General features: G+C 36.1%; 1 protein-coding gene across 2 annotated transcripts in view; it reads left to right on the top strand.

Annotated features, from left to right (window-relative positions):
• Positions 1-11475, top strand: part of GRM8 (glutamate metabotropic receptor 8) — an 848835-nt gene extending 837360 nt beyond the window's left edge. For both annotated transcript variants that reach the window (XM_015470567.3, NM_001206117.2), the window contains 2 exons: positions 2926-3172; positions 10877-11475. In XM_015470567.3, the coding sequence (XP_015326053.1) occupies positions 2926-3172; positions 10877-10926 (297 nt within the window). In that variant the 3' untranslated portion in view covers positions 10927-11475. The remainder of the gene's footprint in view (positions 1-2925; positions 3173-10876) is intronic.
• Positions 11476-13222: the final 1747 nt, after the last annotated feature.

Genomic DNA, 13222 nt, shown 5'->3' with positions numbered 1-13222 from the left:
TTCTTGAAGATCTTCATATACTTGAAAATAATGAGTGGTATCTAAGTAATTATTGTTGTTTAGTTGCTAAGTCATGTCTTGACTCTTTGCGACCCCATGGACTATAACCCATCAGGCTCCCCTGTCCATGGGATTCTCTAGGCAAGAATACTGGAGTAGCTTGCCATTTCCTTCTCCAAGTAATTATTATGTAATTACATTATGTATATAATTATTATGCAATTTCTTATTATTATTACATAATTATTGTGTAATTATTATGTAATTTCTGTATTATGAGTGGTATCTAAGTAATTATTATGTAATTTTTAGAGATATGTAAGTAAAAATGTGGATTACAGATCCTAAGGAAGTTTATACTCTAGTTGTATGTTTTATATGAATTATTACAAAGTTTACATAAATGACTATAGTTACATAGTTACATGTTAGCAAGTGCTCCACTGTATTTATTTTTCAATGCATTAGTGCTTAGAAGTAAAATAAGGACAATATAATTAAGATAAGATTTATCATGGAAGACTTCTTGGAGGAGGTGAACTTTGAAACAAGCCAATCCTAAATATCCCTACTTGATGAGTGTTCCCACACTCATGATAGGGTTTTAAGCAAAGAGCAGCTTTAGTGATAGATAAACTGAACTTAAACTCAGTAATCCACAGGATATGATTTCTCTGACAAGGACAGCCTCTTTAGTGGTGTCTGAAGTTCTCTTCACAGGTTGGACAGTGTCTTATTCAAGGCTTTGTCATCTGTTAATAGAAATAGTCTCCCCTAGAAAAAAGCAGCCATAGGTTGACTCAAGTATTTATCCTTGAAGGCATATGTATTTTGAGCCTTTATTAAAAAGGACACAATTTGTTTGGGTCCTGGGGATTACCAGATGCAATCTGACAACTTTATGTTTTCAGAGGTATCATTACAGGTGAACAGATATGTAAATGATAAAGGGATCTCTTCATAATCTGAAAACATAGCTACTTTGTAGCCTCAGTATTCCAACTTATTTGGGAAAAATTATCTTTTGAGCTCAGGAAATGAAAAATGTTAGTAAATCAGAGGTTTTTATTTTTAAAGATGTGATATATTCATATAATAGAATATTACTGACTCTCAAAAAAAAATAGGAAATCTTGACATTTGTGGCAACATGGATGAACCTGGAGGACATTATTCTAAGGGAAATCACCCAGATACTGAAAGACAAATGCCACATGATTTCACTCACATGTGGAATCTAAAATTGTTGTTCAGTCACTCAGCTGCATCCAATTCTTGGCAACCCCATGGGCTGCAGCACACCAGGCATCTCTGTCTTTCACTCTCTCCTGGTGTTTGCTCAAACTCATGTCATTGAGTCAATGATGCCATTCAACCATCTCATCCTCTGTTGCCCCCTTTTCCTCCTACCCTCAATCTTTCCAGCATCAGGGTCTTTTCCAATTAGTTGGCTCTAAAACAGCCTAAATATTTAAAAAATATTTTAAATAGGCAGACTCATAGAAGCAGAGAGCAGAACTGTGGTTGCCAAGGGCAGGGGGAAGGGGAACTGGGGAGATACTGTTCAAAACGCATGAACTTCCAGTAATGCAAGATGAATATGTGACTATAGTAAAATTACTGAATTGCATACACTTGAAATTTGCTAAGAAATTTGCTTAAACATTCTCACCAAAAAGTAAAATAAAATAAAAAGAATGAATAAAAATCTTCTCTGGTGATCCAGTGGTTAAGAATCTGACTTTCAATGAGGGGGATATGGGTTTGATCCCTGGTTATGGAACTAATATCCCACATGTTGTTGGCAACCACAGCCATGTACTGCAGTGAAGAGCCTCTGAGCTGCAACTAAGATCTGATGTAGTCAAATTAAAAAAAAAAATGAATGAAAGAAAATGGTAACTGTAATGGATACATTAATTAACTTGATTGAGATAATTTCATAATATGTTCAGCAAAATATCAAGTTCTATACTTAAATATATAGATTTCTATTTTTTGATTATACCTCAATAATACTGGGGAAGAGAAAAGATTAAAATATTATCATGTCTGTTTTCATAACAAAATGAAAAAGCCAAAAGCAATGATTTTACGCTTGACTTTTTCAGCTCATTAACCTCTAGATTGCAGGAAGAAAAATCTTCCAGAGGGCCTTCTCTTTGTAAGCACCAGAGCAGTCAATTTTAGTGAAATAAGGATAAAAAATGAACACACAGGGAGAATTCTCAAAATGCAGATGTCAGGACCCATCCCCAAAGGGCATATTTCAATCTTGGAAGGAGGAAGTCTTTTGTTATTTTCTAAAAGCACCCACGCATATTTGGATCTGATGCTGTCATCTAGAACCCCCTCAGAATTATCCTTGGGTGGGAAAGGCTGTTAAAAAAATCCAGCCCTTATGGCATGCTTGTGATTTATCAGGTTTGGAAGCTCGACTTAAGTCATTATGTGTAGATGCAAACACTAGCATTATTCAAGCAATGGTGTGAAATAGTGATGTTATGGACTATTTCACTCCCACTCTATTTCTACTGTATATAATTTACCTTCTAGGTTAAGTTTATTGTTTGACCCTGGGATACCCCCCTGAAGAAGGTTTGTGTGACATAACGTGTTAGTTTTTTGCTAGACTAGTTTTGTTCCCTTCCTTATATATGGTTAATTACAATCTAAGCAGGAAATTAAGCTCCATCAGCCTACTTGTTTTTTGGTCTGTTTTAAGGAATTGGGCTTTATCAATAATACAACTTTATCCACGTCTGTGGGTAGGGATAAAGGAAGGTTTGACTATAAGTAAGGGTACTTTTAATAAGGACCTTTTAGAAGAGAATCTGGAATGATTTCAGAAAATGGTTGTGTTATTTGCTGTGTCTTAGACCAGGCTTACCAACATTGATTCCTTTTGTTTTTTTCCTTCCTCAGATGTACATCCAGACAACAACACTCACTGTCTCCATGAGTTTAAGTGCTTCGGTGTCTCTAGGCATGCTGTATATGCCCAAGGTTTATATTATAATTTTTCATCCAGAGCAGAACGTGCAAAAACGCAAGAGGAGCTTCAAGGCTGTGGTGACCGCTGCCACCATGCAAAGCAAACTGATCCAAAAAGGCAATGATAGACCAAACGGCGAGGTGAAAAGCGAACTCTGTGAGAGTCTTGAAACCAACAGTAAGTCATCCGTAGACTTTCCGATGGTCAAGAGCGGGAGCACTTCCTGATAGATGTACGTTGAACATTCTTCTACTGGTCTTGGGGACTGTACAACATGGTTCCAAGGGCATGGTGGTATCCACACACCATGAGACCATCACAGTGGTTAGAACCATTTGGTTAGAACCAAAGGATTTCAGTGCAAGTGGCTCCTCTCCAGAGCATGAACATAGACACAAATTATCTTTAAAAAAGGGTGACGCTCAAGTCTCTCTTGTGAAGCATCACAGAGCTTGAAGATTGGAACTAGGCTCCATTTATAAAATTATCCTTTAGTATTCATTCTCCAGTTGTTGTTAGTTCAATATGGGTTGCTCTTCATGGAATTAGCAGTTAACTAGTATTTATGGAGCAAGTTACCAAAGATCTTACACAAATAGCATGTGTATGCTAAGTTGCTTCAGTTGTTTTCAACTCTTTTGACCCCATGAACTGTAGCCTGCCAGGCTCCTCTGTCCATGGGATTCTCTAGGCAAGAATGCTGGAGCGGGTTTCCATGCCCTCCTCCAGGGGATCTTCCCAACCTAGGGATCAAACCTGTGTCTCCTGCTTTCCATGCAGATTCTTGACCCACCGAGCCATCAGGGAAGCCCCTTCCACAAGTAGAAAATGTGCTATTTATGTATTTAGGGAAAGGAGAAAACTAGTTAGCCAACATGTTAGGTTCAGTCATAGTTTATATTTGTTTCCCCAAAGTGATCCCCGTCTCTGGCTTTCATTGATCTCTCTAATTCTTAATATATATTCAGATAGAGTTCTTCTCTGAAAGCCTCATGACCCTGAAAATAGGACTCTTGCTACAACCACCCCTCCACTTTTCCTTCCCTCACCTATCTTCCTCATCTCTATATTCATCTCTGAAGAAGCACATAATAATACACTATTACCAAACTAATCCAGTAGAGTTTAACTGAATTATTCAAGTCCATCTTGGTATCTATTGAAGAACAGCAAATTGAAAGTATGTATTGCAAAATACCAGAAAGTTGAATACAGTGAGCGCATACACACACACACACACACACACACACACACACACACACTCACACTCACACACACACATTCTGTCTCTCAGATTCTTCCAGGAGGCTATATCTCCTATTCTCTGTACATTTGACATAAAATACAGGGATGATTGAGTTGATTTTAGCTGATTCAATTATTATAACAACTTAATCTACAACACTGTCTACTTTGATGCCCTATATGCAGAACTATCCTTAGTAAATAAGCATGTATTAATTAAACTTACTGACTTCAATTACTATCAGACTTCTTGGAATGATTGGCCAGATCCTCTAGGAAGATGACCTTCAGTTCATGAATATCAAATTTACCTGTATATCTATTCACCCTTCTGCAAATGTGAACCCTTAAAAAAGTACAAGAGAAGGCACAATAAGGATTGGTTTGGTATCCAATTGTTAAAACCACCTCTGATTATAGGTAGGGAATTGACTAATAGTGGAGCTATTTGGGCACTTAGCAGAGGATGTACTAAAACTACTCTTAAAGGCATTCTATCAGAGTAGAATGCTTGTGACTTGAGGGCAGAATTTGGTGTGCTTGCCTTGAAAGCATCAGTGCAGGAAGTTATTACCTATTGAAGAATGTCAATAAACTACTGTTGGCCAGTGATACAGTTTGAACACTGGCACATTTCATATGACCCACCAGAGTCTATAGATGCACTTGGTTTTTAACAGCAATCCAAAGAACTTTATATAATGTGGTTGCAAATGGAAACAAGCAAATAAACAGTGAAGTAAATATCAGATATCCTAGTGAAAGGTTGTTGTTGAATCACGCAAATACACCGGGATTCTTGGCCCCCGGAGGAGAAGAATTCAATCCGGGGCCAGAGGCAAGGCTTGATCGCTCAGAGCTTTTGTGTAATAAAGTTTTATTAAAGTATAAAGGAGATAGAGAAAGCTTCTGACATAGGCATCAGAAGGGGGTAGAAAGAGTACCCTCCCCTGCTAGTCTTCAGCTGGATGTTATATAGTCACTAGCAGTCTGTTAATGAAAGAAAGGAATGTCTTAAAATTCAGAATGGCACCAGGCCCCTCACCCATAAGATGCATTTGGGGATAATCTTGGCACCAAATGGTTTATCCTGGGCCATAAAATGATTAACTTGAATCTTGAAGAAGGGCAGACCACCATACAAATAGTTTCATTTACATAGATTAGGGGAACAATATCTGAGTATAACATACTGGTTTGTCAAGTAGGTTCTGGGCCAAGAGGCAGAACCGACTTGGAGACAGAGTTTGGGGTAAAGGCATAGCACATTAGCATAGCTTAAGACGAACATTTTCATAAGAAAAAGGCATTGGTTATCTCTAGGCTCAAGAATAGCTAACTTCAGGCGAAACCAGGTGTCATTATGGCAACACAGTATTTTAAGAGAAACCTCCCTTTAAATTTGTGTAGAGAAAGAAAAAATATTGCTAGTTTGTTTCCTCCTGCCGCTTAAGAGAGATAAAGATGTCTGACACTTGCAGGCTATTTCTTCCATTTGGAGACTCCTGGCCTTCCTGCCTGTTACCCTCTCACTAGATTTACCTCTGGAACATAGTAAGGAAAAAAATAATCAACATTTTCTACCCCTTTAAAAAATAATTGGTTCTCTGAAGGGAAAATTTCTGGTGTTGATAAAGGCTAATTCCATGTCATAGAAATAAGTCTAACACATTTTGTTTTCCTTCTATTATTTTCTATTGACGCTGAAATGGAAATTTCATAGCATGAGTACATTTCCCTATTTCTTCTGAAATAAGAATGAAAGATTACAAAAGTGGAGCCTCTCTGGTAGGTAATCCTATAATATTCTGGAGGAGTTGAATGCTCACTTTTGGAAGGTGGAAGAAAGCCAAGATAAGGTGAATCAAGATAAAGTCAATTATGACCTCAAAGAAGGTTAAACTGTACTTTGTAGTTTTCATCTTTTACAGGAGTAATTTGGGTTGAATAAATTAGGCTCAGATAAAGTGATTACAGTTCAGACATTCAAAAAAGAGTGTAGGAAATCTCCACACATCCTTCTTCCATCTTACTCCCTGTAACCACTATTAACCTTTGCTTACTTAGATGACTAGCGACCATGGACCCCGTGGATGCCTATCCCGTCTGCCACATGTTTGAATGGAGTCAAAAGTCTTCCAAAATCACAAACTCTCTAAAACTACCAAAAACTTGAAGAGCTTAAATGCAATATTCTTCTTCTATAAGAACATTTTATGTCTTTGGAAGTATAATTAAAAACTGAAAAAAACTTTTGCCATTAAATTCTCTGTACCTCCTTGGATTTGAAAAACCTCCTTGCAAAACTGAGGGAGCCCATTCTCAAACAGTCCCAGGCTGGTTAATTCACTGGGACTGTGTCCATGCTGCTGCATTCTCATACTTTCTGCTATCAGACTTTTGATAAATCACCCTCACCACCATGACATGACAATGACATACAGGATAGTGTTTTGTAAACTATAAATCACTGTATAAAAGTAGATGTATCATTGCTGTCTTGAAAATATAAATTGGGCTGGGGGTCGTAGAAAAGAGAAGACAAAATTCTAGAACTATTGTTTTAGCATCTCTATTTTTAATACGTGAAGGATTTTGATAATTATGGCTACTGTTCTACAGTTGGAATTTTTTTCAAATTAGCTGTGTATTTATGATATACATGCAATATTTTTTCTTCAAATTGATAGATCTCTACAAATCCTCACACTTAAGCCATTTCATCTTAAAGATGACTTGTTAATGCCTGAAATTCTGATCATACATATAAGGTTTTACAGCTTCTAAAGGTACACAGAATAAATAAAAGGAATGTGAAGCTGGAAAGTACACCAAACAAGTCCATGTTAATGATTGAATTTGCAGAATACTACATTTCACAAGTAAAAAGGTCAAGTGTTGTTTCATAAAACTTCTTCTGAAAAGAGACTTAGGAACAAAGTTGATATATATGAATTTTATCAACGGTGCCCAATTAACAAATGTTGTAACATGATAGTCCTTAAGCTCTGTTCATGCATAATTCATGAGAACAGCTGCTGTTGGAGGTAGATCCGCTTTCTCTGGCTTATAAACCCAGTGTGTGTGCACAGGAAATTCATTGTTGCTGCATTCAAACCTGATTTTCACAAAGCATATACATCATCAGAAGTATTGCATTAGCTCATATGTATATCTCTGAATCCTTTGTGTTCTGTAACACTTCTGGAATGAGGGCAAAAGTACCACTGCTGCTATGAAAATCTGCAGACATACCTCCTTCTATTGAGCTTCACTTGATTGTGTTTCCCAGATACTGAATCTTTTTTTTTTTCAAAAACTGAGCATTTGTGTCAAACTTGCGTTGTTGGATGATGGTTAGCATTTTTTAGCAATATTTTTGTGTAATTAAGGTATGTGCATTATGTTTTTAGACACACTATTATTACACACTTAATAGACTATAGAATGTTATAAACAGAATTTTTTTTTTTTTGGCCATGCAGTGCCAAATCCCTGTGTGGGACTTAGTTCCCTGACCAGGGATGGAACTCATGCACCCTGCACTGGGAGCTCAGAGTCTTAACCACTGGACTTCCAAGGAAGTCCTAACGTAACCCTTATATGCACTTATGTGCGTACCTATGTGCTAAGTCACTTCAGTCGTGTCCAACATTTAACAACCCCATGAACTGTAGCCCGCAAGGCTCCTCTGTTCATGAGATTTCCCAGGCAAGAATACTGGAGTGGGTTGCCATTTCCTTCTCCAAGGGATCGTCCAGATCCAGAGATGGAACCTGTATTGCATTGGCAGGCATGCTCTTTACCACTACTGCCACCTGGTAGGCTGCAGTCCATGAGGTCGCTAAGAATCCGACACGACTGAGCGACTTCACTTGACTTTTCACTTTCATGCATTGGAGGAAGAAATGGCAACTCACTCCAGTATTCTTGCCTGGAGAATCCCAGGGACGGGGGAGCCTGGTGGGCTGCCGTCTATGGGTTGCACAGAGTTGGACACGACTGAAGCGACTTAGCAGCAGCAGCAGCAGCTACCTGGGAAGCCCTTATATGCACTGACTTGCAAAAAACATTCACATGACTTGCTTTATTGTGTGCAATATCATTTTACCTAGTGATCTGGCCCACAAAGTCTAGATTGGTCTCTGAATAATAAAAAAGATAAGACTTAAAATTCAGAAGTGTTCAGAGCCTTACATCCCTTTTCTAATCAAAAAAATTATGATTGCTTTTGTAAATTATAGTTCTCAGTAGAATTCTACCATCTTTTTCTGGAGGTCACTTCTAAGAGTCTAAAAAATAAAACATGAATTTCTAAAGAGGTTTAGAGTCTTAAAGTTGGAATGATCCTTGAAGAGTAACATCTGAATATCATCTTCGTCAAGATCTTTTTGTTATTGTTCTTCTGTTACCTCCATAATTTTTCTTTTTACCTATCTTCAAATCTGATAAATATTTCTTACATGTATAGACATACTGAATATGGCAAAAAGTTGAGTATTTTTCTTTCAGGGCCGTTTTTTTTAACTCATAATTTTTCTTCATCTTATCAACAAAGACCATATGAAAATCTTTCAAAAGCATAGCTGAAGTATAGATTTTATTTTCTTAGAAAATATTTAGAAGGATACAATAGCATTATACAAACAAGAAAGAAAAAAAGTTAAAAATGAAATAAAGACCATAAAAATCACTGTCCTATTTTACACCAAACCAAATGGAGCAGACACCCTAGCTTTTAGAAGGGTAAATAGAAAGTAAAGCATTCCATATTGATTCTCTAAGAAAACTGCTGTTCCCCCACAAATCTCCCCTGCCTCTGTCCTCACAAAAACCCAATGTTATGGATTGTGGACCAGTGACGAAACTGAGGCCCTGTAACCTGGTTTAGTGATGTTTTTGCACTCATTTTGGAGAGAAGAGGATGCAATTTGAAACCAAGTCTAAGATCTACTTCCTTTCAATTGCGTGTCAATAATAACCTAATGTGAGCAATATAGAAAGATATGCAGATATGTCCCACCTGTTTTTAGCATGAAGCTCATAATAGTCAAGGAAATAAAAATAGCAAAAACATCTACAACTAGCACATCCTGGGCTACTTGCTTTAATTTTACTGATTGTGGTCTTTAGGTAATGCTGGTCTCTGATAAAAAATTATCTGGTCAATTACCAGAGTTCATGTACACTAAAATGGAATGAGTCTAATCACCCATTATTTCAAAGAAGGAACTTTACAATTTTCTTATTCAGTGTTCAAAAGTAAATCATTCTCTAAAAAAAAATAAAATGTGTTTCACTGTGGATTGGATTTATGTAGTGAAATACATAGGCTTCCCTGATGGCTCCATGGTAAGGAATTTGCCTGCCAATTCAAGACATGAGGGTTTGATCCCTGAGTTAGGAAGATACCCTGGTGAAGGAAATGGCAACCTACTCCAATATTTTTGCCTGGGAAATCCCATGGACAGAGAAGCCTGGTGGGCTACAATCCATGGGGGTCACAAAGGAATCAGACACAATTTAGTGACTAAACAACAAAGTGAAACATATATGTTTAGCATTTTTTCTTCTTTTTTCTTATTCATTCCAGAATTCCACTGAAAAATAGAACATCACATTTGAATTTTAGAACAGAGATTATTCCATCACAGCTTTCAAAAACACAAAGGAATTATCTGGATTTAGACTTGTATTTCTGAAAATTTAAGTATGAATATCAATTTGACTTAGAATATTTTCTTGTTCGTACCTATTTAATAATCTTACAATAATGGGTTTTATTTCACAGTAAGCTGGTACCAGAAAAATTATATATTCATTTGCTTCTTCAAGTCTTTATTTTTTAAACATCTCCATTTGTATCCTTTTGATGAAACCAGACCGTAAATATGTGTTGGCAATACATTTTAGTGCATTCACTTTTAGAGTTTAAAAGTATTATATTTAAATAAAAGATATATTCACTCTCAAAGCATGACTAATTATAATGAAGTGAAGTGAAGTCGCTCAGTAGTGTCCGACTCTTTGTGACCCCAAGGACTGTAGCCTACCAGGATCCTCAGTCCATGGGATTTTCCAGGCAAGAATACTGGAGGGGGTTGCCATTTCCTTCTCCAGGGGATCTTCCCAACCAAGGGATGGAACCCAGGTCTCCTGCATTGTAGGCAGATGCTTTACCATCTGAGCTACCAGGGAAGCCAATTATAATGACTGACCCTTTTTTGGTCATCAAGCAGGCTCAAAAAATTGATGTCTTTAATGTGGATTATAAAAAAATATATATATATATTTTATTTTGCAGGATACAGAATTGATCTGTTCTTGCATTTTTTTACACCGTAAATCTCTGTTAATCAAAACACACATTAAATAGAATTTCACCTAACTTTATTAAATAGCAAGGTGTTCATATTTTTAGTTTTCTGCTAAATGTGTATATTATAAATGAGATTAGGGTTTCACAGATCAAAAATTCTTCTTTTAATACAGCTGTTGAATTCCTACCATGTGGTTTAAAATAATATGTTGTAAAGACCACGTATAAAAAGTCACTGTAAGATTTGAATTTTAAGATCATTTTAACAAACTGATGTATTATCCTGTACTATAATTTGTCTTAATTTGTCTTAACAGCTTCCTCCACCAAGACGACATATATCAGCTACAGCAATCATTCAATCTGAAACAGGGAAATGATACAATATGAAGAAATGTGGTCTTCGATCTTAAACAATGAACGTGACACCACCAACACTCACTCCTGGAGATCTCTGTAGACTACAATCAATCAAATCAATAGTCAATCTTGTAAGGAACAAAAAGTAGCCACAAGCCAAAAGTATTAATAATAGGGAGTGAAGAAACCCGTTTTATACAATACAACCAATGAGTGTCAAGCTAAAGTATTGCTTATTCATGAGCAGTTAAAAAAAAAAAATCACAAAAGGAAACTAATGTTAGCTTGTGAAAAAAACAAAAACAAAAACAAATGCTGTTGAAATATGAAATAAACCTTGTCTGATGTTATTCTTGTAAGTATTTTTCTGTGATTGTGAGAACTCCCGTTCCTGTCCCACATTGTTCAACTTGTATAAGACAATGAGTCTGTTTCTTGTAATGGCTGACTGGATTGAAGCCCTGGGTTGTGCTAAAAATAAATGCAATGGTTGACGCATGCAATTTTTTATACAAATAATTTATTTCTAATAATAAAGGAATGTTTTGCAAATGTTGAGAGTTGTTTTGTTCCAGTTTTAAAGCCAGGGGAAACTCTTTCCAGTTGGCACTTCTGCTGTTATTTAACTCCTGCTGTAAAAGCCCTGATGTGCCAAGAAAATACTCTTCCTCGAGGAATGTGTTTTTGTACATTTCCTTATATGTGAAGAAGATTGTTTTTTATTTCTATATCAAAAAGAATTATTTGTGTAAGACTTTGTGACTATTTCAAGATTTATGTGGTAGTTTTTCATAGTAATTGCCTCTTTTCTGAAGAATCACGCAGTAGTTTGACATCAATTGCTTCAGGTATCATAATTAACAAATGGGTTAAACATTAAACATGACTTGTGAGAATGTAACCTGAAAGTCATCATCTAAAAGTATATCCAAGTATCACTGAAATTCTCCATTTTCTAAGTCAAACTTTTGCATAATGAAATAGTCCAAGGTGTATAATATTAACTTTTTCTCAACTGGACCTGGTGTCCAATGAAATCAATGAAGTAATGACCCTTACCGAATACATTCCTCAAAGCACAGAATTAACATATTTATTCCCTTGGCATCACTAAAGAAACCACAGTTCAGATAACATGTCAATGTTTCTTATTTTCCAAATGAAAACATTCATTGGTTCGTAGAACAGTATCATTAAAGAGAGAGAAAACAGGGAGCCTGTGTCATGCTAATAAACCATGCTAGGATGGCTAAAAGGCCCTGTTAAAGGCTTCAAATCTGCTACCATTTTTATCATGGGTGCCTCTTACCTACACAGTCCCAGACATCCATCAAGTCAATGGGTCTCTAAGATCATTTTATTAGTAAATGTTCTCTCTGCTGAGTTAGCTTGGATGGCTCATTGCACTCCTTATAAAGAGCTATCTGTGCTCTGTAGCTTCAACTAGGATATTGACAGTCACTTTATTTAATATAGAGGGTTGAAGTAGAGTAGTTCAGGCACCTTCAACACAGAGTAACATTTCCTAGATCCCAACTCAGAGAGCTGCATACAGAAGGAAATGGGTACTTATTGGCCTCTTGTTATAGTATCTGTTGCTTGTAGATAATATGTAAATCAAGAGAGAGTATTATTTTCAAGTTTTCAGATAATCTGAATTACTGATAAATACAATCCTGTAATCAGGATTGTAAACCCATCTCTAAGTGTGCCTTTCTAGATAAGATCTAGTTTAAAACAAAATAAACTCATAACTACATTTTATTATGCCATGTAGCTCAGTATCAATAGCTAACCAAGAAAATTAATTATGATCATATTTTAATTTTTAAATGGACAGTTTTCTTTGTATTGGAGATTACTATCCATTTTCACAATTTTTTAAACTAGTAAGTACACAAACGTTTGGCTGAGGAAAAAAATGCTTGAATTTTACAAGCCTTGTATTTCATTCAGAGAGCAAAATTCAAGTATATATTTATATTTTCGTTTAATAATTGACTCTAGTCAGGGTAAGTGGATGCAACAGAGTGATTATGAGAGCAAACCTGGACCAACGGTAGGTTTTTATTATGATGATGACTTTTTCCTTTTAAGGCTTTAGGAAGAAAAATAAAACATTAAGCCAAATTCATGACATTTCCAAATTGTTTTTCCAGTTACAAACTTACTAATGGGTTGTCTTCCCTAAGTACTTTTGTAAATAATTGATAATTCTTTGGTGTTCTACAAATTTTTATTTAGCTCATAATGGAGTTGAATAATAGTTTCCATAGATTTACATATGCCAATTATCTTGTATA

This window comes from Bos taurus, chromosome 4 (genome assembly GCF_002263795.3).
Source record: "Bos taurus isolate L1 Dominette 01449 registration number 42190680 breed Hereford chromosome 4, ARS-UCD2.0, whole genome shotgun sequence".
In the NCBI taxonomy this organism is placed as follows: domain Eukaryota; kingdom Metazoa; phylum Chordata; class Mammalia; order Artiodactyla; family Bovidae; genus Bos; species Bos taurus.
This window is presented reverse-complemented; position numbering and strand designations above follow the sequence as displayed.